Genomic DNA, 26,333 nt, shown 5'->3' with positions numbered 1-26,333 from the left:
ATCTAGGGAGGGGTGAGGTGAATCTCTGGCTAAGAGCTGTGGGAGAGGCAGGTTCACCCCTGGGCTCTCCTGCTGCCCAGCCAATCTCTCCCAACTCTGTGTCTCACAGATATGCTATGAGCACCTCTCATCTGTTCCTTCACTTCAATGCTCTCCCATGTCCATAAGGCAAAAATCCATACTCTTCAGCTTAATGTTCAAAATCCTGCCTCCACACTCTTTCTTTCCAACTGAATCACCAGCTACTAAAGCCCATGAAGTTTCCAACCAAGAAATTTGGTCTCTTTAATAAAAATAAAAACTAGCATTTGATTTCTTGGGGTGTGAAACTCATTGTGCCAAACTCTTTATTGGCATTTTATTATCATACCAATCCTTTGAGGAAGATACTACCACTATCCCTGTCATTTGAATACAGAAACAGATTTAGAGAGGTTAAGTAACTTGCCAAGGTCACAGAGCTGGTCAGTTGCTGGACCTGGGATTTGACTCTAGACTGAATCTATAATAGGGGCTTGTAAACTCAACACTGTATCTCAATCATGTGTATCTGCCTGCCCTCTTCTGATGCAGTGGTTCTCCCATTCCTGATTGCTTTTCTCACATCTCCATACTTCAAAGATCTTATTTTAATCCTTCTCATACTTCAAAGATCAGTTAAAGACCCTTTTCTTTCTAAAGCCTTCCATTCAGATTCAGCCTCCGTAACAGTGTATTTCAACTCCTATAGGACTTGGAAGTGCTCATTCCGCCCTTGGCATTTACTGCCTTATGTTGTCAATCTCCTTCTGTGTGTATTTATTTCTTCAAGGATCAGGAGCTCTTTGAGGGGGAAAAGCTCTGGAACTAGGAAGGCCTAAACTGAGAGACTGTGGGAGAGCAACTTAACCCTTCAGAGCTTCAGAGTTTTTTCTTATAAGAAATAAAAATGCTAGCCTGCACTGGTGCCATGAATATTTAATGAGATACCTAAGAGTGTTTAGTGTAGACCAGTGCAAGTATGAACTCAAAAAATATGTTTCATTTCCTTATCCGGGGCTGCTAAGTTTGTTACCTCTTTGTAATTGCCCAGCCTTTTGTATATAGTGGGTTCATTTAACCCTGGATGGCTTTCATCTGGAAAGAAACATTAGTATTTTAAGCTTTTGTTTGCTTCTTGGCAAATGCCCATCTCTATACTGAGTCATTACATTAATGAATCCATTTCTTTTAGATATATAAAAAAATCCAGGAATAGCTCCAGTTATAAAACAAAGTTCTATAAGTATATTAAATAAGTAATTTGGAAATGCGTATTGAAAAGAAATCTTTAATCCGTCTGGCAGGTAAAACAGGTAACAATATCATCAGCAGATTAATAGGTTTTAGGCTACTGACTTTGAGAGAGCCAACAAATTATAAAAACCCACTGTTGGACGCTGTCTGGAATACTTTCTGGGTAAGGTACTAAAAGAGAAATGCATTTGGGAGAAATATTCTAGAATACCATATGAAATACCATTTCATCCATAGAAACTGCATTTTTGTTTCAACATGTTTTATACAAAAGTCCTCAACTGAAATGGCAGTCTTGGGGAACCAAGATCCAATTAATTAAGAGGGAAATACTCAACTCATCCAGCTCTACAAATTCTAGAGGTTGCAGATTGGTGAAATGAATTGTGGATCCACTAACCTGCTTAAAGCAACTGGAATTTCAATGTGTTTAGGCAGGCACATGTACCACAGTCTGCCACAATCCTTACTATTCCCTATTGCACTATACCTGCTGGCTAGCTTTATTGACGAAAGACTGTTTCCAACTCCCGGATTAACACAGAAATCTGGTTTCACGACATCACAAATGTGGTTTCCTAAACTCACTTGGGGGTAAGGGAAAGTCCCAGATCTGAGTAGGCATATCAGTGCCTCTCTTCATACCTTGTTTAATGAGTTCTTTAATTCTCCCTGGTGTTCCTACACCCAGGTGCACAGCACGCTTCTCCAGCAACTTTACCTGCTCCTGGACCTATTTATTCCAAGATGGAAGAGATGAAAGTAAAGAAGAGTCATGAGAGAGTGCAATCATAGTCACTTTATCTAGAAGTTAAAAAGTAAAAAGCAAATACGGCTATGTTTAGGCTCAACTTCCAGTGCAAAGAAGGTTAATTAACATCAAGATAGAAAAGCATCATTCTGTAAAATTGGTAAATCTTCAAAGAAATGAGGGACAAAACCTCAGCTTCTGTGCAGGAATCTTGGAGCACAGAGGAGTAGCGACTGTTGTTGGGGCAGGTCATGCAAAGGCAGGGAATGTAAAGAACACCAGAACAGTTGTTAAATATGATATATAAGGAGGCACCAAAGAAAACACCTGCTAAGGAGATAAGAAAAAGCTAGGAGTGGCCCTTAAGGATAACTTACAACATCCATCAGCAACCACAGGCCCTTGCTTACCTTTATGTGTTTTGCAAATAATTTCATAACTTTGCTGTCTCCTCTGAATGCTGTCATTGACCTAATGGAAAAAAAAGATTAATAAAAAAAGATGAATGCTTAAGAAAACTTATTCATTGCAGGCTACATTGACAACTTAAGTATGTCTTGCTTTAAAGAGAATATATGTGTTTATATGTGTAACTATGAGCATATGCATGTGTATATATACACAGATACAAAAAACAGATTTACAGGTCAGTCCATCTCTGGAAGGAAAGTGAGGAAGCCTTTTATTCAGGCAGGTATCTGGATTGGCTTCTACTTTTCATACACAAGGTTAACTTTACTTAGGTTTCCTTGATAACTGAAACATAATGGATCTGCCCTTCATTTGTAATACAGAATTTCTGTATTACAGGTCCCTGGCAGAGAATTCATCTTTAAACTCTGCAGTATAGTTCTCATACAAAATTTGGTTGTAAGAAATACCTTGGAGCAGTGATGTCAGCCTGTGCTCTGTGGAGCCCAAAGGCATCTACAAAAGTTTGTATGTTACTGCCATGGTGGGTTGCTGGGAATGAGCTGACAGGGAGGAGAAGAAAGGCTTATGTCCTTCAATCAGAGCAATGCCCCACTTTTATCTACTTTGCAGAGTGAGCTTTTCTGCAAAATTTTATATGTGGAAATGTTCCTGGTATCAATAGATATAAAAGAGCAATCAATCCTTTAATTGATGTTTGGAAATAGAACATGGGAATATGCTTGGGAATATTATTGCCAGTAGGAATATATGAATTTGCAAGATAGTAAATTATACTATCTAAGTTCTGTTGTATTTGACTTTTACTCATACATAAGCTTTCTTCATGGCAAGGTTAACTAGGAAGACAGTTTAGGGGACATATTTAACATTAATTCATGGTCCTCAAAAGAACAGATATCCTTATAAAAGTTAGAATTATTCACTATTAGTCTTTATGAATAGGGCTTGTTGTGCTAGCTCAGAAATCCTTTTTTGCAAATCACCTAACCTTGAAGTGGATCATAATACCAAAGACACAGAAGAACACGGAATTGGTAAATGAAGTGTGACGACAACACAGTGCTTTTATGCCCTTCAGAAAGTTATTTATGTATAGTAAAAGCTCAAATCAATGTGACAGCTTGTTTTTAAGAGGCCATCTCCAGGCCAACCTCTTTGCCATTAATGTTTGGATCCGAAATGAGTTCTGTGGTGGTAGTTTCTAAAACACTGAAAAGTCAATGTGAACTACTATGATTTCAGAACCAGCAAGTACAGCTGCCCAGAAACAGCTGGAGTCTTGAAGATCAATTGTGTTCGGAGCAGAAATAGTTGCAAGAAACACTTTTGTTTTACTGAGAGCTGGTGTAATATAATATTATGTGTGTGCCTTGGCGGGGAAAGGAGAGTTTGAAGAACTTAAAAACTACTTTTCTAAATTTGTAATCAGATTAGTTCATTTAGAAAAATAGATGCTAAATAATTACTGAGAGTCTACATGTGCACCTTAATTTATTTTCTCCAGGACTTGGATTTTCCTTTGTTTTGTCTCTTGTCAAACCCTGGTGCAGAGCCTGGCCCTGGAAGAGGGCTAGTTCCAGTAAATCCCAATTTACTCTGACGGCTCTTCTCTGAAAGCTCAATGTTGCCACTGATCCAGTGGAAGACTTTTTGTTTTTTCTACTATACTACAGTAAATGAAAAGGTATGTGAAAGCACTTAGTAAAGCACTGACAAATTATCTTTAAAACATAATTTTTATATTTAAATTTTCAGCCCATTTGGAATTTACCTTGAGAGAGTGAGATAGGGCTCCAACTTACTTTTCCAGATGGTTACCCAGTTGTTCCAACACCATTTATTAAATAATCCATCTTTCCTACTGCTTTGTTACCTTTGCCATATGCTACGTTTTCATATGCATATGGGCCTATTTCTGAACTTCCAATTCTGTCCCACTGGTCTGATCTGTCATGCATATGCCAGTTCCATCCTGTTTTAATTAGTGAGACTTGGTAACATATATCTATTGGTAATCTGATAGATACTATAGGCATAGTATCCTCTCACTAATATTCTTTTTCAGAATTTCCCCAGGTATTTTTATCTTCTGTATTTTCTCTTATGAACTTAGAACTATGGCTTATCTTTAAACTTTGAACTTTAGCTTATCGAGATAGAAAACCAATTCTATTGGAGTTTTGTTGGGAATCTGTGAAATTTATGTTATTCTAGGTAAAACAGACATCTTTACAACATTGACCTTTTTTTTTGAAGATTTTATTTCTTATTTCACACACAGAGAGAACGAGCAAGTATAAGCAGGGGCAGCAGCAGAGGGAGAGAGAGAAGCAGAAGCTGAGCAGGCAGCCCAATGCAGGACTCCATCCCAGGACCCTGGAATCATGACCTGAGCCAAAGGCAGATACTTAACTGACTGAGCCGCCCAGGGATCCCTACATTGATTCTTCCTATTCAGCAATATCGTATGCCCTTTTGTTCTAGATCTTCTGAGTTGTGGGGCACCTGGGCGGCTCAGTGGGTTAAGTGTCCAACTCTTGATTTTGGCTCAGGTCATGATCTCAGGGTTGTGAGATGGAGCCCCACATCAGGCTCTGTGCTGGGCATGGAGTCTGCTTAAGATACTCTCTCTCCTCTCCCTCTGCCCCTCCCTGCCCCCGTCCCCTCTTAAAAAAAAAAGATCTGAGCTGCTTATGTAATATTTTCTTTATACAGATTTTGGTAGGTTTATTACTTGGTCTTCTATTTTTTTCTTGTTATTATTTTAAATTAGATCTTTTCTTTTATTATTTTTTCCAACTGGTTATTGCTTATTATTTCCTTGCTTTTACTCTTGCCCTGTATAACGTGTGTTCTCTGCACAGAAGCCAAGGTGATCCTTTAGAAAGATTATTCAGATCGGGCGCCTGGGTGGCTCAGTTGGTTAAGCGACTGCCTTCGGCTCAGGTCATGATCTTGGAGTCCCTGGATCGAGTCCTGCATCGGGTTCCCTGCTCGGCAGGGAGTCTGCTTCTCCCTCTGGCCCTCCCCCCTCTCATGTGCTCTCTCTCAAATAAATAAATAAAATCTTAAAAAAAAAAAAAAAGAAAGATTATTCAGATCATGTGACGCCTCTGCTCAAAATCTTCCAATAGCATTGCATCTCAGGGTCTTTTATGCTTATTGTCCACTCTGTCTGGAATAATGCTCTTCTTCTAGATATCTGCTTGGCATTCTCCTTCACTTTGTTCATGTCTCTGCTCAAATGTCATTCTCCTTAGAAAAACTTACCGTGACAATCCTTTTAAAAGTAGCCCCCCCAACCCTCTCTATCACTTTGCCATGCTTTATTTCTTCTTATATAATTTAACACTACCTGACATTATAATAGATATTTATTTGTTCATTGTCTGTCTCCCCCACTAGAAAGTAAGTTCCATGACAAAAGGGATTCTGTCTGTTTTGTTCATTGTTACATCTCCAGCATATACAGCATATCAACTTGACACATATCAGTTACTCAGAAAACATTTATGAAACAAATAGGTGAAGTGTCCAACCTAATGAGCTCCAAGGCCCGGATAGCAGAGCTACAGATGATCAGCATCAGGACCGATTTCTTCTCATTATGGTTCTTCCGAAGTTTTACCCACTTAGGGCAGACTGAAAAAATACCATAAGAAAAATATTACTCTAAATATAGCAAAATAGGGCTCCTATTTATTTTAGGTCCCTAAAGTTGAGTATTCTCCAATTACTCTTTGTTAGTATTTAATTAAAGTAAAATATAATGGGTATTGTCCAGATTCCATTCTCTGGTTATATAAGATATTAGATTAAAATGAAATATCATTAACTTATAACATAAAACACATAATATGCCAAGTAGCTAAATGTGACTAGTTTTAGGACCAAGTAAAAAAAAGTGTTCAGAATAATACATTTTTGATAATTTACGTTTGATGCTTGTTGGCAAAGACTAAATAGGAAAAGAACTCTGATTCAATAATGTTAAATTTTAAAGAAACACTCAACATAAGATAAAAAATGGAAATGACGTTAAAATAATAGCAAGCATTTATTAAACACAGACACTATTTAGTTCTCATAATCCAGTGAGGTTGATTCTATTATAACCTACATTTATACTTGCTGAATTTGAGGTGGAGAAAGGTTTATGAACTCAAGTTGAATGCCATCAGAACTGATTTGAGTTTGAAAAAAGAATGCTAAATCTCTATATCTAAACTATTTCATTGTCAGCCACAAATAGATGACTATCTAATATGAATAATCTGGCTTTTGGCTACACACAATAAATATTGAAAAGATGAAATTAGATTGTGCAATAGCCATGGTCTGAGTTCTGAGCATATGAACAGAATTTCAGAATTTTACAGCTAGAATAAAGATCACATGTCCAACTCCCTTATCTGTCAGATAACAAAATCAAGTCCCAGAAGAGTACTCAGTGACTTGTCCCAGGTCAAACAGCAAATTAGTGACAGACCTGGAACTAGAACACTAATTATTCTCTGGATTCCTTCACCAATATTTCTAGTGTATTATAAACCAAAAAATGAGACCAAAACTCAAATTCTCAAAGCCAGAGCAAAACGAATAAACTTAAATAAACAGAAATTAATATCAAGATGGACTTTAAGAAAAACCTCCACTTCAAATCCATTTGAGGTGGAAAGTTTTGCTTTTAAATGTAGTTTTAAAAGTTTTAATTTTAACGAGATGGATCTTATGTTTTAATGGAGTAATAACAACTTGGTGAATAACTTAAAAGAAAATCATAGTTTACTTACTTTCTTTTAGGTATGATGAAAGACTATGAGTCAAATCATTGGCCTTGAGGAAACAGGAGTCTAGAATATGACAAACATGCTTTGTAAGAGGATTTTGCAAACACACACATGATCAAAATAGATTCATTGTGAATGGTGTCTTCTTGAATAAGGTTGTAAAACATTAGTGAATGGGGGCTCATTATATATTTTAAAGTGTTGTCCAGTATTTAAAACAACAGCAGCAATAAGAACAAGTAAACTTTTAACTGTCCATAATTTCTTAGAGTAGTGAAATAGAAGCTTGTTGTATCATTCAATGAACTAATGAAGCATGTTTATTTTTCAAATTCATGGAATAGGCAATATTACAAAGGTAAAGGGGATATAGCTAACAAATCTGTGTAGAGAGGTTCAAACTCACTAGTCATCATAGAATTGTATATTACAATGATGAGGTAATACTTCACACATACCTCAGAATGACAGTTGTTAAAAAGATGTATAATACCAAGTATTGTCAAGAATGTAGGGTGATAAGCCTCTTGTGAAATGTAGGTGGAGGTGTAAACTGGTAATAGCTATTCTGGAAAGTAGTAAAATTAGGTTGTATACACTCTATGACCCCATGATTACATTCCTGAGTAAATAATGGAAAGAAATTCTTACGTGTTCTATAAAGAGATATACACAAGTATATTCATCCTATCATTATTTGTTATAGCGGGGAGCAGGAAGCAACCTAGGTGTCCATATCTGAGAAATGGATGACCAATATGTGGTAGATGAAATCATTGGCATACTATATAGCATTTAGAAGCAATGAACTTGATGTGCATAAAGCCATATAGGCATATCTCAAAAAAGTGCTCAGTGAAGAAAGAGACAGAATGAGAAGTTCAGCACATCATTTAGATAAATTGTAAAATGTACACACATACCAACAACATGACATTTTACGAGTATATATACATATTTAAAAGCATGTATTAACACATTAGCGTGAATGCTATGGGGAAGGTAAAGAGGTGTGTGGACTGAGGAAGAGTGGGAATAATGCATCAAAACACAACACAACACAACACAACACCAGAGTAAAAGTCAATATAACAGTAAAATAAAATATAGGGGCCTTGCTCAACCAAGGACTATCACGGTCTGGCAATTATGTAGCATTATTAACTCTGTACCTGAGATGTGAAAAAAAGCAACATCATGTTTATTATTCTAATTCTTTCTATAAGAAAAAGGTTTTCTATAAACACAGAAGAGTGCTAGGGAGTAAACTATTACTAAATTAAATGACATTAATATTGTGACCCAGCATATATAAGTCATATTATGTAAGTTAACTTCAAAGATGTTGCTTCCTATACAGCTGTAGAGACTTCGATGGTCTTTAAAACTGTAATTTCCCAAGCTGAATATGATCAGACTCACCTGGAGAACTTTACAAAAGGTACAGATTCCTAGGACGGGCTCCTTTTGTTAGTAAGTCAGAATTCCTTGGTGGGGGGTGGGCCTGGGAATTTGCTTTTTAAGTTCTTGGGTGATTCAGTTGCTGCTAGCCTACAGGCATTTAGCACTGATCTAAACCACACTGCAGCTCTCAGGAGGACAGCTGAGTTAACTCCAAGAAATTCCTGCCTCAATACTAATTAAGTGCCCATGTGTATGACATTAACAATGTAAAGTGAACAATATTAATTGAAAAGACATGTTCCTGCCCTACAGACACAAATAACCTCAAATCAAAACCAAGTTAGACACTCAGCAAACTAATAGGAACAGTACTTCATTATCTATATTCACGCCCCTGCCTCTGCCTGTTCCAGATAACCCACAGTGTGTCCCTCCTCTGCCCTACTGTGGTTCCTCTCTGTCCTTTCATATGTAGGAAACTAGGGTCTTTTCTACTAAACGTTCTCATGATGCCTTATTCACTGTGTCTCAGAATGGCCTAATTTCTTAACTGAAAATGAAAACCTGTTCTTTTTGTGTATAAAATATTTTTAACATATTTTTAACATTTTCCTTTCTTCCTAAACCAAGCCATGACCATACATTCTTGTTTAACAAGATAACTGAACTGTAACAGAGCAATTATATAATGTAAACTCACTATAGAACTCAAAAGACTCTTAAAGGTTTCTTCTGACCTCTGTATCTCTGTAATGCTAGAAAATTAAAATTTATGATGTTCCATAAGTATCCAGAGTAGCAGTGATCCCACTATCTCACAAATCCTTCCTGAGTTGAAGGTGTACTCTAACAAAGAACCAGAAGGACCAAGCAACCACTGAGTCAAACTTCAGTTAAACTTTGAACAGAAGCTTGTTGTAACACTTTGTTCCTGCGATACAGCAGTCAGGACAGAGCTCTCCTCAAAGGAACTAGGCCTGGAGAGGAGTGGTTTCTAACTGCTGTTGGAGCCGTCTAGGCTTTGTGAGTCTAAAACTCCAGATCTCACTCATGTGGAAATGTACTCCTTAAATTCTGGAAAAGAAACAGACACGGGCACTCCTGTTTCCAAACTCAACGTCCTTTTTTTTGTTTGTTTTTTTAAAGCACATCACAAAGGAATTATAAAAATTCAGGGAACGGGATGTTTTTCAGCTCCTTAAGCCTCTAGAAAGCATAAAGTTGTAACAGAAAAGGGAAATCAAGCTACCCTTGACTTTTTCCAACAGCAGTAATTAGGTATCCCTAGTAATCTATAAATAGCTCATCTGAAAGAGTGGTACCCAAACTTTGTGTGGTTTGATTTTGTAACAACATCTCTTTAATCTCTGCCCCAAAGAGTTACAGGATGTATCAGAATTTTCAAAATTAATTAAAATCAGTTGTTACAAGACTTCTGCAATATCTTTTTAACTTAATTATAAATATTCTAAGGCAGTAGATCTCAAACAATAGTAGGTTTAAGAATCACTTGGGGTGAGGTGTCGGCTTTGCTAAAAATGTGGAATTTTATTCCTATCTTTAGATACTTTGCTTGAAATAGTCTGGCCTGTGACCCAAAACACTACCATAAAAATAAAACTGTAACTAGAAATCTGTGATAAGGACAACAAAACTAAGATGCTTATTAAAGCTAAAGTTTGGGCACCTGGGTGGCTCAGTTGGTTGAGTGTCCAATTCTTGGATTCAGCTCAGGTCATGATCTCATGGGTCATGAGATTGGGCCTGGCATCGAGCCCCTGACTGACCTTTGGGCTCCCTTCTCAGCATAGAGTTTGCTAGAGATTCTTTCCCTCTCCCCGTCCCCCCACTTGTGCGTGTGCACTTCTCTTTCTCAAATAGATAAATCTTTAAAAAAAAAAAAGCTAAAGCTCTTGTCTATAGAGGGTGAGTAAACTAATGTTTCATATCTATACTTTTAAATGTGTGCTTTATCTTTACTTTAACTTCTTTTCTCAACGAGGGATTCTTACTCCTTTAAGAACGCTAAAAAAAACGCACACTCAACAATTAGCTTTTTTAAAAAAAGCAATTACAAACCTTGTTTATTTATTTTTTTAATTAAAGATTTTATTTTTATTTAGTTGACAGAGAGAGCACGAGAGAGCACAAGCAGGGGGAGAGGGAGAGGGAGAGGGAGAAGCAGGCTCCCCACTCAGCAGGGAGCCCGATGTGGAGCTCGATCCCAGGACCCTGGTATCATGACCTGAGCTGAAGGCAGATGCTTAACCAACTGAGCCACGCAGGTGTTCCCAAATCTTTCTTTAGATTGAACAAATACCATTTAGCATCTTAATAAAGAAATCATTCAAAAGTTAAAACTGTGAGGTTGAGGAAGGGAGTATTAGCATGTGGAAAATACATTGATTCACTGGCAGAGATACCTAGTTATAACATACATAGTGGAGAAAAGATAAACCCTCTTTGCTCCTCCGCATCAGGAAAGTTGATAGCAATAACAATGAGTCCTGCTAAATGATTAACTTCAGAATAGTAAGGGGAAAAAAAAAAAAAAAGGAGGAAAAAAGCCAAACAAGTCTGGCTGTACCTGGTAGGTTTAGTTCTTCTAATTCAATCACTGAGCGACTGCTGCTGTAATAGTCCTTCATCAACTTCTGTAGGTCTTCAGGGGTCCCTGGTTTTGGCTCTGATTTTGCAAGAACATCAGTAATTTTCTTCTACAACATGAGAAGGAAGAAAAAAACCTCAGGAAGATAGATTTTAGAATGATGTTAGCTTAGAATAGCTAAGAATCCTCTAGTACTTAAACTGCTTATAGATTTTGGTGATAGCTGAGTATGAATGTGAGTTCTAATAAATACACTTGAAAAAACTTAGTAAATAAATACTTTTTGGATACAAATACTGCTTTGAAAAATGAATGGGTGATCTAAAAGTCTCTTTGTAACTCTTGGTCAATGGCTTTCAGGAGAACTGAAATTTCTGTAGGAGTCTCCATAATAGGGCATTCCTTTCTGTTAAAAGCCAAGAAATCTTGTTGCTGTGGGAACCTCTCTTTAATCCTTCAATGACTTTTATTCCCAAGAGTAGAATTTTGAGAATTTTTTGCCAAACCTGGTTTTTAAGGCACTGAGTCTCAGTTTGGTTTTCTGGGATTAAGGTAAAACCTGCAGGAGTAATCTGAGCATTGGAGCCCACTGCAAAGGAGGACTGTAGACTCTCGATTGTCAAGTCTTGGGAGAGAGTCTTGAAGTGGCCCCATGGAAAGCAGAACAGGAATAACCTTACAGCAACAATTCTGATTTGGATTCATTTGTGTAGCATTTACTGAGTGCCTGCAACATACTAGGAACATACCACTGTTCAGTTAATTTTCATCATCAACTTTCCTTCTCATTTCCTTCTAATGTTTCACCAAAGATACACAAAGAGCCACTCCCCACCCCCACATGTTCAACTCCTTCCACAATATCCTCATTTCTATACCACTGCCAAGAATGGTAAAAATTCTGTCAAATGAATTAACTTCTAAAAATATGTCATCAGTAGGCACATTTTAGCATGACCTCAGCCAAGGCTAAAACTATCTAGCTAGAGTTTTGACCTTGAGCCACCAAGAACTTAACACTCCTGAAGGCCATTAGTGTACAAACTTATCAAAGAGAAGTTAAAGTCATTTCTTTAAGGACTTGCCAAACCTCAGCCAATTTGGCATCTCCCATCTTTCTATTTGGCCATTTGTGAGCAACGAAAACATATGCATACATACTCTTAACTTTCTAAAAGCTTGCTGTTAAGTAATTGGTTTGAATCCATCTTTTTTCCTCTAATCCCAATCATATTTCCTCTTCTGAATTCAGCAGTAGACCTTCTTGGCAGAGAGCGAATTACACTGCTCTTTTCACAACTGTGGTGGAAGGTCAAAGCTAACCACACTTTCTCCAAGGCTGAGCTGTAAGAAAGCCTGTATAGGGGCAATAGAGTCTTCCATGCACTCATAGGCAAATATTAAAATGTAAGGGGAGTCTTTTGCTTTAAATTATGGTTCCAAATTACGGTCAGAAATGCCTTATACTACTGTCATCTGGTTATTATTTTCTTTTTATTAATACTCTAAGATATAAGGTTTAAAAAACTGAAATGGATATGAAAAGAAAGTTGGTAAATTTCTTTCCTTGGGCACAGCCAGAAGGGCCAGAGGGCAGGACAGCTTTGGGCTTCTTCTAGACTTAGAAATTCATGTTTATCTTCTAACAACCATGAAAATGATGAAAACAAAGGTGGATAACAAAGATGTTTGGTGCTCCACAAGACTGAAATAGGAATCAGAAGAATTTGTTTTTAGCTCCAACAGAAACACTTAATATGAGTGACCTTAGGAAAGTCACCAACCTCACTGAATCTTACAGTCTCTAAAGTGGGAATTATAACAATTGCCTCATCAAAGTACAGTATATAGAAATGTGAGGTAAATCACCTGGGTTGTAAGAAAATTGTAAGAAAGTATTAATAATACCTTTCTTCTCCTCCTTGTCTTGGTGGCATCTTCTTTTGTTTCCTTTGGTTGTATCAAGAAACATTCTTTAGGCTGTAAAGAGATACAGATGAGGAAATTTTCATCTTAGCATGATGAGGTGTCAACTAATGGTAGGGACCCCAAAGTACCTAGGCCATACATGTATTCTTCATAGTATCTTGGTAATATTATACAGACAGTGATGCCAGAAGACCAATAGGCTATTAGGCAGGGGCTGGGCTGAGGGAATTTGAGAAAATCAGAAATGGGCAATGACTTGAGACTGGAAAATCTTTGAACAAAGGTGAAAATGTGTGAGTGAGTGTATATGTGTGTTTGAAGTGGTGGTGTAGGGTATTAAAGATTGAAGACAGTGGCCAGGTTTATAAAATACAGGCAGAAATAGATGTGATTAAAATTAAGATGTGGTAAGAAAGTCTTTGACTAGAGTGACTGGCACTTTCCATGAGCTAGCAATGTGTGAGCCTGTATTTCCAAGTCATTGGTTTACTATTTTGTTATTCATTCCTTTCCTCTTTCAATAAGCATTGAAAAACTGAAATAGGACATATTTACTTACATTTTTATAAAACCAGCTGCACCAAATGCCTTATCTATAGTGACTACAAAATGAATGTTTCTGCTGATGGTCTGACAAAAGTCTCAGCACAATGGCATTCTGAGTAATCAATTTTGCCTGTTGACGTGACCCTTGAGTACCCTATATAGATTAAGGCTATTTTTACCCTGAAGGTTTTTATTTAATGTAGAAAAACAGGAGATTTGGATTAAGACCTTGATTTATAAAATAAAATGCCTCAGATTCCATATTTATTAATCATAAGCAGGAATATAAAATGTTTCCTGTGCTGGTTCTTTTATGCAACATTTTCAAACAAGTTGCCAAGTAAGATATAAAATATGAGTGAAAACTTATTCTGAGTTTTTCCTGGATTAAGTTTCCATCCCAACTAGAAAGTACTCAGTTTAAGCTGGTAAGCTACTATCTAAAACAGTCTTGGCTCTACTGGCTCTGTTTAAAATGATTACAGATGAAGCTTTCTCTTAAAGTTTGTAGACAGCCTACAGATTAAGAATGCCCATGGCTTGAAGCCAGTAGATATCTATCTATCTATCTATCTATCTATCTATCTATCTATCTATCATCTATCTACATAATTTCTTCAAGACATGAGGACAGTACCAGCAGTTTCTAGACTCTGTTTCAGTTAGTAGAAAAGCAGATTCAAAGGTTCAGGATTAAAGTAACATGTGACTCTTGAAATTTTAGCTTCTTCTCAATTAAAACAAAACCTGCCAAAAGCAATTGCATCATAGCTAAAGAAAAGAAAGATATTATGACCTCTCTTATTTAGAAAGTTAAGCTGTCTTGTGGATGAAGATACATGCCAATTTGATGCTGGTACATGCCAATTAGAAACTGGGCCAAGGCCACTAATATGTCACAGAAGCTGCCAGATGGTCATAAGAGTCCAATTACAGGTCAGGCCAACATTCAGTTCATATTCATAAGGCAAGGGCCTGGATATGATTAGCGGATCCCTCAAGGCATACTGTAGTATCTTGTCACCAGTATCACGGTTTTTGGGAATCAGATGTAGAAACCTGTTCCATTTTGTTATTTAGCAAACGAGGGTTCTCTCTAACAGTATGTTCAATGTGCAAGGTTGTATTTATGTTAGGTTTACAAAGCCAATTAACTCTAACATGACATAAATTAAATCTGGAAATGAGCTCGGTTATAGGGATATGGACTGTCCAATTCTGGAGGAAAAAATAAAAACTTAATTCTGAATCATGCATAGGAAAAAAGAAACACGCTTGATGAACTGTTTTAGTTAAGATACTGCATGAGGTTTAAATGTTAGGTTCAAATTCTTAGATCATCCTAAAGGAAATACAGTATATTATCTGTTTTCTGGGAGCAGTTGCCTTTTGTGGTTGAGGCTGGGCAGTAATGAAGAAGCTAAGTTTATGGGGGCAATTTCCACAGAGATGAGATGGCTTTATGAAGAAATACAAAATCCATTTTATTAAAAATTCCTAAATTTAGACAGCTGCCTTACAAATACTGATGTTTACCTTCAGAGAGACTAGGTAAAAAGATATAGGAGACTCAGGCCAGACTAGCTAACCATTTCTGGAAACCAATTTCATCAGTATATGTCTTTGACAGTTGATAAGTAATTTCATTTCTTTACATGAAATCTAGTGATTTTTTAAAGCATAGTTTAAATATGTAGTTTAAATATTTAGAAATAAATATGAAAAAATTAATCTTTAAGTGAAGCATTTGAGGCATATTCTCAGTTCCTTGAAGTGTCAAAAATTATATCCTTTAAGAATGATTCTTCTAGTTAAACATGGCAAATCAACCTCAAAAATGCCACTAAACTAAAAATGAAGGCAACTGAAAAAGGTATAAATTTGTAAGGACCATGAAATCAGGGGAGAACATAGTAGTGGAGAGATTTCAACAGTATTTTGGAATATGGAAAATGGTTGAAACATCCTTGGATGGAAGTGACTTAGCAGAAAGGTAGAGCTAGCACCAAGGTTTCTGAAGAGGTGGAAGCTAACAGTAAGTGAGGATGTTTGACCTATTGGACTCTGAAAGGGCTTGGTAGTTGGAGACACAAGGTACTACAGAGAGTGAAGGGTTTAAAAGAAGGACATTGGTTGAAAGTTTATATATAGAATGATTAGGCTCCTTCCCATCTCCCACTGGGTTATATCTCCTGCCCAGGAAGCCAAGCAACTATCTGATTACTGCTTCCTCTCATCTTGCTTTTCCTGGCAGCAGACAGGAGATTTATTCTCTGGAGAGAACAAGAGGACCAAGAAATCTGGCACAGGGAAGATAGGACAGAGGTTGAGACTCACTTCCTTTTCCTGTCCCTATTTCGAATGTCTTGAGCCAGACTTATATATTGTATGCAGGAGCCTCCTGAATTTTTTCTGGAAAAATGAAATGGACTAAGAGAAATGCCACAAGAGAGTGACATTTGGTGGGCATAGTAAATATAGCTTGCTATCCTATTATCCTGCTATGAAGTTCACTAATCAACAAGCCTCACATATGCACAAAAATATTCCATCAGCTTTTTAGTGTCTCTCTTTTTAATATGAATAGACAGCTAAGATAAGTGTCCAACATGAAAGCAAATAAACAACAAAAAGATAAAAGGTTCAAAACAATTATAATTAATATTCTCAGACAGATAAGGGAAGAATTTCAGTCACGAGACAAAAAAGAAAACAAATAAGAAAACTGGGATAAAAATGTAGGAGGAAGGCTTGAAGACAAAGGAAATCTCCCAAAAAGATGAAAAATAGTAAGAATATTAGATAGGGAATCAGCCCAAGAGATTCAACATCCCAATAAAGGGTATTACAGAAAAAGGGACTATATAACTGGGAAAGGAGTGATCAAAGAAATAACACAAGAAAAACTTTCCAGAATGAAGGAAACTTTTCAGAATATGAAACTCTAAACTGAAAGCCCACTATGTATACAATATAATGAATATGAAAAATATACACACTGAGGAGCATCATTGTGAAATTTCAGATCATGGGCAAACAAAAAAGACTAAAAATTTCCAAAAAGAAAAACAATAACTTACGAAATACAAAGAGTCCAGAAAAAGAATTGTGTTGGACCTTGCAATAGCAATATAGCATGCTAGGACTTAATGGAACAATGCCTTCAAAATTATGAGGAAAATTTATTTGCAAGTTAAACTTTTATACCCAGCCAAACTATGGGTCAGGTTAAGAGTAAAATAAAGGTATTTTCAGGTATTTAAGGTCTCAAAAAATTGATTTCCTATCCATAGATACAAAGGCTGTATTCCAGCAAAATAAAGGGCTAAACCAAGAAAGAGGAAGATATGGGATTCAGCAAATAAGGAAACTAATCCAGGAGAATGTTGAAGGGACAGTGAAGAAAAATCTCAATTGCTCAACAGACAAGAAAATAACCAATTCAGAGTGGAATAGGAGTATAGAGGCCTTCAGGGAAGAAAAATGAGTGATCTATTTGAGCATATGGAAAATATTATTCATGGACATGTGGGAAAGATATTGGAATATATGGAAACAATTAACAGTAGGAACACAACAAGCTAGGCAAATGAAGAAATGAGGTAATTATTAATGCCATGAGAACAAAGAGTTGTATAAGAAAGGAGGAATGATTATAGCTCCCCCTCCCCAGCACTGAACAGTAGTTCTGTGGTCATAATCGTGAGATATTGACAACCATTTTAACCAAAATGTGATATTGTGTTAGCAGAATTAGCAGTCAGAGAGGGAATAAGGGGTAGATGGGAGAGCTGTGTCCTCATATGCTATCTCAGGAAGTTAATAGATCCTGTCAGGAGCTGATAAATCAAAAAAACAGCAGTATAAACTATACACTAGCAAGTATGAAAAATAGCTAAAAGCGGAGGGTAGTTGCCTCTGAAGAAAGACCTACCATGAGAGCAGGAAAGGTGATGCTGTTTTTTAATGAAAAACTTTTAATAGTGTTTGATTATCACTTTGTTAGAAAAAATTAAATTGCCATTTTTACAACAAAAGCAAGTATGTTCATTGTAAAAATAAAAAAAAAATTAGAACTGGCTTTTTAGTTTCTTTTGGTTTTGGTCAAAAGTTATTTAGTACACACCCATCAAAATGTCTAAAATTAAAAGACTGATAATTTCAAATATTTACAAGGATATAAAACAACCAAAACTGTTACACATGGATGGTGGGAGTATAAAAATGGTACACTGGTTTTGGAAAAAAGTCTGTCAGTTTTTAGAAAACTAAACATGACTCAGCAATTCTACTCCTATGCATTTACTCAAGAGAAATAAAAGTGTTCACAAAAGACCTGTATATGAATGTTCATGGCAGATTTATTCATAATAGCTCCAGAGAGGAAGTAGCCTCAGGTATCCATCAATAGAAAAATCGATAAACTGTGAAGTATTCATATAATTGAATATTACAAAGTGTTATGAACTGAATTGTACCCTCCTCCCTCCCATTCATATTTTGAATCCCAATCCCCAATGTGATTGTATTTGGAAATAGGGACTTTAAAGAGGTAATAAAATTTAAAGGAGGTCCTAGGGGTAGGGTCCTAATCCAATAGGATTTACGTTTTCATATGAGGAGGAAGAGACACCAAGGAGACACACAGAGGAAAGACTATGTGAGGACACAGTGAGAAAGGGACCATCTACAAGCCAAGGAAAGAGGCCTCAGGAGAAATCAAACCTGTTGACACTTTGATCTCGGAATTCCAGTCTCCAGAACTGTGAGAAATAAATTTCTGCTGTTTAAGCCACCCAGTCTGTGGTATTTTGTTATGGAGGCCTGAACAGACTAATATACTCAGCAATAAAAAAAAATGAACTACAATACATCAACAGGGATAAATCTAAAAAACACTGCACTGAATAAAAGCCTTGAACAAAAAAGCATATACTATATGATTTCATTTACATGACATCAGAACAGTGGTTGGCCCTGGGGCATGGAGTCTGGAATAGTGATTTGAGATGGCATGAAAGGATTTTGGGGTAATGGTAATGTTCTTTAAACTGTAGGGGTTTGTGTTACAAAATTGTATCAATTTGTCAAAACTCTATGCATGGTACCTTTGACATTTATGCATTTGATTGTAGATTAACTTTACCTCAAAAGGAAAAAAGAAGATCTTTAAATACTGAACTTCACTTAATGATATACATGCTGAAGTGTATGGGAGGAGTGTACTGATTTTGCCAATTACTTTGAAATGTGTCAAAAATTAGATGATTGATGGATGAATAGTGTTTCTGAACACATTGTAAAATTTTGGACTTTGAGGACACTGAGGGTGAGGGCTTGCAGAAAGTGAGGAAAATCTTATTGGAAACTGGAGGGAAGGGAATATTTGTTATGTAGTGGTACAAAGTTTAGCAATACTGTTGTCTGCAGTTATGTGGAAAATAGAAAACGTGTCTAATGCTGTGGGTAATCCAGCAAAGGAGATCCAAATAGTGTTGAAGATGTCACCTAATTTCTTCTGTGGCTTATAGTAAAATGGAAAAGGAAGAAATTAAATTGAAAAAAGGACTATCAAAGAAGTAAAGGTATATGAGTGCAAATCCATTAAGACCTCAGAAAGAACAAAGGTGGTACCTCAGAGTATTTTTCAGTCACATAAGAGCTCTTTAAAGAAATTAAAAGTGTGTCTCACAGATTCTCTCAAACATGCCTCTACGAAACTTAAGGGGTACTGTCCCTCCATTATCTAAGCAGGGATCCATGGAAGAGAAAACTTTATCTGGAAAAGATTTATCTGGGTGTGACTTCTGCTCAATGGAGTAAACCCCAAGAAGAACCACAGAAGACCTACAAAATTCTTAAAGGTGTTATGTATTCAGAAATACCTCTAGTTTGAGCTGAGAAGGTGAGAGATGGAATAAAATGAAGTGAAGTCTTTGAATCCTGAGAATTCTACTGTCAAGAAGCAGACTGAAAGAACTGTTCCATTGCAAATACAAGCTACCTTTCATTAAAAAAAAAGGCGGGGGGGGGGGAGAGGATGGCTCAGAGGGCAACACAAGGAACCCAAAAAGTAGAGCTGAGAACCATAGAAGGACCTTAGGAACCTGGACCTTAACACTTAATAAAGAAACTCCCAACATTTTCAAATGCTGTGGGACTAATGACTCCTTGTGCCCACCGCTTGAATAGAAATGTCTATAAAGGTTATTCTATACTTGTATTTCTTCTGCTTCCCAGGCTGAGAAGAAATGTACTCAAGGAGCTATACTTAAGGAACTAAACCTGAGGACCCTCAAGTGCCCCTGAACCTGATTAGACAATGAAATTCTGGGCACTGAGCTTATCCTGTAAAGGGAGGGGACTTTTGCTTTCCTTGTGAGGGGTGAATATATTATGTATATGGGAGGGATATAAAATCACTGGGGGCCAGAGGGCAGACCAAGGAAACCAGATTCCAGGATAGCTATCAATGATCTCCAGGTATTCATTCCCATCTTTTGAATTACTGACTGGATTCCTTTTATTTTTTTAAATATTTATTTATTTATTTGAACGAGAGACAGTGAGGAAGGGGCAGAGGGAAAGGGAGAGAGAAACTTAAGCAGATGCTGTGCTGAGTGTGGAGCCCGAAGCAGGGCTTGATCTCAGACCCTGAGATCAAGACCTGAGCTGAAACCAAGAGTTGGATGTTTAACTGACTGAACCACCCAGGTGTCCCAAGAATAATCCTGAAGATGAAGAGTGGGAGAGATATGAAATGATCAATGCTCAAATAAATAAATCTTAAGAAAATACAATAGTTGAGAAAGGTGAGTAAAGAGGGAAAAGGATAAGTACTCTTACTGAAGAGTCCTTTATAATCTGAGGAGCTAAGCAAAAGGCCACCTTAAAAAAAGATGTCCAGTGTGGTGTCTGAGGGAGAGAGGATGGGTCATGGAACCATGGCTATTGACATCATGGAGGCATCAATGAAAAGTCACAAAACCCCTCATAAGGAATTATATTCTGGGAACCATAATTAAAAAGTCACTAGGGTTGGCTCTGAAGTGACTGATGTTGAGGAGGGAAGAGGGTGATGCAATCTCTAGAAGTAGGGAATTCATCATTTTTTTGGGAAGCAATATCTGGAAAAAAAGAAGTGTTGGCAGATCTTTACACTTACATTATTAAGGAGGCCAAGGATGATTATTTAGATGTGAAATGGTTGCTAGAGGTGATGTAGTTGCATGGGTAAAAAACTTTTATAAAGTTATAAATCTGCTGCTTGAAAATACTGAACAGATGGGAGGAATGGACTCAGTAATAGAAATGTGAGGCCCAGCTATGGCAAAGGAGGGAACACAATCTAACTCAATATATACTCTTACCTGTTGATATTTAAGCCTAAATGCATATTACAGCTGCAGCATAATGCCAGGAAGATCCTACACAAGTATAAAAAACCCCTTAAAGAACAGCAAAGCAGGGCACCTGCACGGCTGAGTTGGATAAGCGTCTGCCTTTGGCTCAGGTCATGATCTCAGGGTCCTGGGATCAAGCCTCCCCACTGGGATCCCCACTCAGTGGGGAGTCTGCTTCTCTCTCTCTCCCTCTGCATGCCCCCTCCCCACTCATGTGTGCACTCTCTCTCTCTCAAATAAATAAATAAGTAAAATCTTAAAAAAAAAAAGAACAGTAAAACAATGAGACAAATTTGAAAAAAATTCAAAACAAATATAGCACAAAATAATTTCTTTTTTTTTCTTTTGTTTTGATCCAGGGAAAAAATGTAATAGTTACTATTAAAAAACAAATACCCTGGGGCGCCTGCGTGGCTCAGTTGTTAAGCATCTGCCTTCAGCTCAGGTCATGATCCCAGCGTCCTGGGATCGAGCCCCATATCGGGCTCCCTGCTCAGCAGGAAGCCTGCTTCTCCTTCTCCCTCTGCCCCTGCTTGTGCTCCCTCTCTTGCTGTCTCTCTCTCTCTCTGTCAAATAAATAAATAAAATCTTTAACCCCCCCCCCAAAAAAAGACAAATACCCTGTTACATCTGTCAAATGAATCAAGTGCCTAGCACTGCGCTAGGTACTGTAGTGAACACAAAAGAAACCCTGGGCCCCAAGTCGCTTATGAACAAGTTGGAGACTCAAGCTCTATGTATGTAAAAACTCTAGAAGGATTCAAGAAAGGTCAGCCTGCCAATAAGAAGGTCATCCTTGAGGTGGTGAGATGATTTCCAGAGGGAGAAGAGTAGCTGGAGGGAGAGAGGATGGGGAACCCAGAGAGGAGCAAGAGGGGCTGTTTGGGCAGTCAAGGGCAGTGGAAGAGAGATACCAGCTCAATCAAGGAGGGAGCTGGAAGAGGGACACTGGGTCACCAGAGTCTAAGAAACTCCTGTGGGTAGTAGATGGCTTACAAGTGGGGACACAAAGTGCTGAGATGGGAAGTGTGGTGAAAAAACTAGGATCTTGGTAAAATCATCCATTCTTTCATTTCACAAATAATGAGTACCAATTTGGGGTGAGGTTCTGTGCTAGGTGCTGTGGAGATGCACAGTTAAACTCTGTCCTAGAGGTATACAGCCTGGTGTGGAAACCAGGAGCTAGATGAAGAACACTCATATGAGGCAGTGGGGCACAAGAAGATTTCCTTGTGAGTTCTCTGGCCAGAGAAATTAGGACAGACTTGGAGAAAGGGGTTAGGGCATTCTGTCTACCTAAGACTTGGAGTAAGAGGATCCTAAGCTCACTTCACCACATAGGTACACCCCCAAATAGCAGCCACATCAGTGCAGTGAACAAAGAAAATGACCCAGAGAAAGATTAAAATCACACCACGCATCTTTTCTGACTACAATGGTATGAAACCAGAAATCAATCACAATAAAAAAATCTGGAAAGAACACAAATACATGAAGGTTCTATAACATGCTACTAAAGAATGAATGGGTCAACCAAGAAATCAAAGAGGAAATTAAAAAGTAAAGGGAAACAAATGAAAATGAAAACACAACCATCCAAAGTCTTTGGGATGGAGCAAAACTACTGAAGATGGAAGATTATAGCAATACAGGCCTACCTTAATAAGCAAGAAAAATCCCAAATAAACAACCTAACCTTAGACTTAAAGGAGTGAGAAACAAACAAACAAAGCCTAAAGCCAGGAGAAGGAAGGAAATAAAGATTAGGGCAGAAATAAATGAAATAAAGACTAAGGAAACAACAGAACAGACCAATGAACCTGGGGTTGGTTATTTGAAAAGATCCAACAAAATTGATAAACCATTAGCCAGACTCATCAAAAACCAGAGAGAGGACTCAAATCAAGTCAGAAATGAAAGAGGAGAAATAACTGACACCACAGAAATACAAAGCATTATAAGAGAATATTATGAAAAATTATATGCCAACAAACTGGACAACCTAGAGGAAATGGATAAATTCCTAGAAACATAACTTCCCAAAACTAAATCAGGAAGAAATCGAAACTCTGAACAGACTAATTACTGGCAATGAATTTAAATCAGTAACCAAAAATCTCCCAACAAACAAAAGTCCTGGACCAGGTGGCTTCACAGGTGAAACCTACCAAACATTTACAGAAGAGTTAATACCCTTTCTTCTCAAATTGTTCCAAAAACTACAAGAGGAGGGAATGCATCCAAATTCATTCTATGAGACCAGCATTACTGAGATACCAAAACTAGATAAAGACACTACAAAAAAAGAGAACTGTTGGCTGATACCTCTGATGAACATAGATGCAAAAATCCTTAACAAAATATTAGTAAACCGAATCCAACAGTAAGTTAAAAAAATGACTCACCACAACCAAGTGGGATTTATTCCTGGGATGCGGGGTGGTTCAATATTCTCAAATCAATCAACATGATACATCACATCAACAAGAGAAAGGATAAAAACCATATGATCATTTCAACTGATGCAGAAAAAGCTTTTGACAAAGTACAACCATCCATTCACGATAAAAAACTCTCAACAAAGTAGGTTTAGCAGGAACATACTTCAACATAATAAAGCCCATATAAGAAAAGCCCACAGCTAACATACTCAATTTTGAAAAACTGGGATCTATTCTTCTAAGATCAGGAAGAAGACAAGGATATTTACTCTCACCACTTTTATTCAACATAGTACTGGAAGTCCTAGCCACAGCAATCAGACAAGAAAAAGAAATAGACATCCAAATTGGTAAGGAAACTTTCACTATTTGCAGGTGACATGATACTCTACATAGAAAACCTGAAAGACTCCACCAAAAAACTACTAGAACTGATAAATGAATTCAGTAAAAGAGCAGGATATAAAAGTAATATACAGAAATCTGTTGCATCTCTATACACCAATAATGAAGTAGCAGAAAGAGAAATTAAGAAAACAATCCCAACAAGAACCATATGATCCTCTCAATAGATGCAGGAAAAGCATTTGACAAAGTACAGCATCCTTTCTTGATTAAAACTTTTCAGAGTGTAGAGATAGAGGGTACATACCTCAATATCATAAAAGCCATCTATGAAAAACCCACAGCGAATATCATTCTCAATGGGGAAAAACTGAGAGCTTTCCCCCTAACGTCAGGAACAGGGCAGGGATGTCCACTATCACCACTGCTATTCAACATAGTATTAGAAGTCCTAGCCACAGCAGTCAGACAACAAAAAGAAATAAAAGGCATCTGAATCAGCAAAGAAGAAGTCAACTCTCACTCTTTGCAGATGATGTGATACTTTTTGTGGAAAACCCAAAAGACTCCACCCCAAAATTGCTAGAACTCATACAGGGATTCAGTAAAGTGGCAGGATAGAAAATCAATGCACAGAAATCAGTTGCATTTCTATACACCAACAACAAGACAGAAGAAAGAGAAATTAAGGAGTTGATCTCATTTATAATTGCACCCCAAACCATAAGATACCTCGGAATAAATCTAACCAAAGAGGCAAAGAACCTATACTCAGAAAACTATAAAATACTCATGAAAGAAATTGAGGAAGACACAAAGAAATGGAAAAACATTCCATGCTCATGGATTGGAAGAACAAATATTGTGAAGATGTCAATGCTACCTAGAGCAATCCACACATTTAATGCAATCCCTATCAAAATACCATCCACTTTTTTTCAAAGAAATGGAACAAATAATCCTAAAATTTGTATGGAACCAAAAAAGACCCCGAATAGCCAGAGGAATGTTCAAAAAGAAAAGCAAAGCTGGTGGCATCACAAGTCCAGACTTCAAGCTCTATTACAAAGCTGTAATCATCAGTGGCTTTCCGTAGCATAGTGGTTATCATGTTCGCCTAACAAAGCTGTAATCATCAAGACAGTATGGTACTGGCACAAAAAGAGACACATAGATCAATGGAACAGAATAGAGAGCCCAGAAATGGACCCTCAACTCTATGGTCAACTAATCTTCAACAAAGCAGGAAAGATTGTCCAATGGAAAAAAAACAATCTCGAGAGCCTGGGTGGCTCAGTCATTGAGCGTCTGCCTTCGGCTCAGGTCATGATCCCAGGGTCCTGAGATCGAGCCCTGTATTGGGCTCCCTGCTCGGTGGGGAGCCTGCTTCTCCCTCTCCCACTCCCCCTGCTTGTGTTCCCTCTCTCACTGTGTCTCTCTCTGTCAAATAAATAAATAAAATCTTAAAAAAAAAAAAAAAGACAGTCTCTTCAACAAATGGTGTTGGGAAAATTGGACAGCCACATGCAGAAGAAGGAACTGGACCATTTCCTTACACCACACACAAAAATAGACTCCAAATGGTTGAAAGACCAAATGTGAGACAGGAGTGCATCAAAATCCTAAAGGAGAACACAGACAGCAACCTCTTCGACCTCAGCCGCAGCAACTTCTTCCTAGAAACATCGCCAAAGGCAAGGGAAGCAAGGGCAAAAATGAACTATTGGGACTTCATCAAGATAAAAAGCTTCTGCACAGCAAAAGAAACAGTCAATAAAAGACAACCTACAAAATGGGAGAAGATATTTGCAAATGACATATCAGATAAAGGGCTAGTATTCAAAATCTATAAAGAACTTATCAAACTCAACACCCAAAGAACAAATAACCCAATCAAGAAATGGGCAGAAGACATGAACAGACATTTTTCCAAAGAAGACATCCAAATGGCCAACAGACACATGAAAAAGTGCTCAACATCGCTTGGCATCAGGGAAATCCACATCAAAACCTCAATGAGATACTACCTCACACCAGTCAGAATGGCTAAAATTAACAAGTCAGGAAACAACAGATGTTGGCGAAGCTGCAGAGAAAGGGGAACCCTCCTACCCTGTTGGTGGGAATGCAAGTCGGTGCAGCCACTCTGGAAAAAAGTATGGAGGTTCCTCAAAAAGTTGAAAATAGAGCTACCCTATGACCCAGCATCAGCATTACTGGGTATTTACCCCAAAGATACAACTGTAGTGATCTGAAGGGGTACATGCACCCCAATGTTTATAGCAGCAATGTCCACAACAGCCAAACTATGGAAAGAGCCAAGATGTCCATCAACAGATGAATGAATAAAGAAGATATGGTATATATATATATATATATATATATATATATATATATATATATATA

General features: G+C 37.5%; 1 protein-coding gene across 2 annotated transcripts in view; it reads right to left on the bottom strand.

Annotated features, from left to right (window-relative positions):
* Window positions 1–26,333, bottom strand: part of CMSS1 (cms1 ribosomal small subunit homolog) — a 373,731-nt gene that overhangs the window by 8,281 nt on the left and 339,117 nt on the right. For both annotated transcript variants that reach the window (XM_021692741.2, XM_044919595.1), the window contains exons 3-8: window positions 13,172–13,243; window positions 11,243–11,372; window positions 7,255–7,314; window positions 6,001–6,103; window positions 2,437–2,497; window positions 1,921–2,008 (exon numbers count right to left, since the gene is read on the bottom strand). In XM_021692741.2, the coding sequence (XP_021548416.1) occupies window positions 1,921–2,008; window positions 2,437–2,497; window positions 6,001–6,103; window positions 7,255–7,314; window positions 11,243–11,372; window positions 13,172–13,243 (514 nt within the window). The remainder of the gene's footprint in view (window positions 1–1,920; window positions 2,009–2,436; window positions 2,498–6,000; window positions 6,104–7,254; window positions 7,315–11,242; window positions 11,373–13,171; window positions 13,244–26,333) is intronic.

Source organism: Neomonachus schauinslandi, chromosome 1 (genome assembly GCF_002201575.2).
Source record: "Neomonachus schauinslandi chromosome 1, ASM220157v2, whole genome shotgun sequence".
Lineage (NCBI taxonomy): Eukaryota > Metazoa > Chordata > Mammalia > Carnivora > Phocidae > Neomonachus > Neomonachus schauinslandi.
This window is presented reverse-complemented; position numbering and strand designations above follow the sequence as displayed.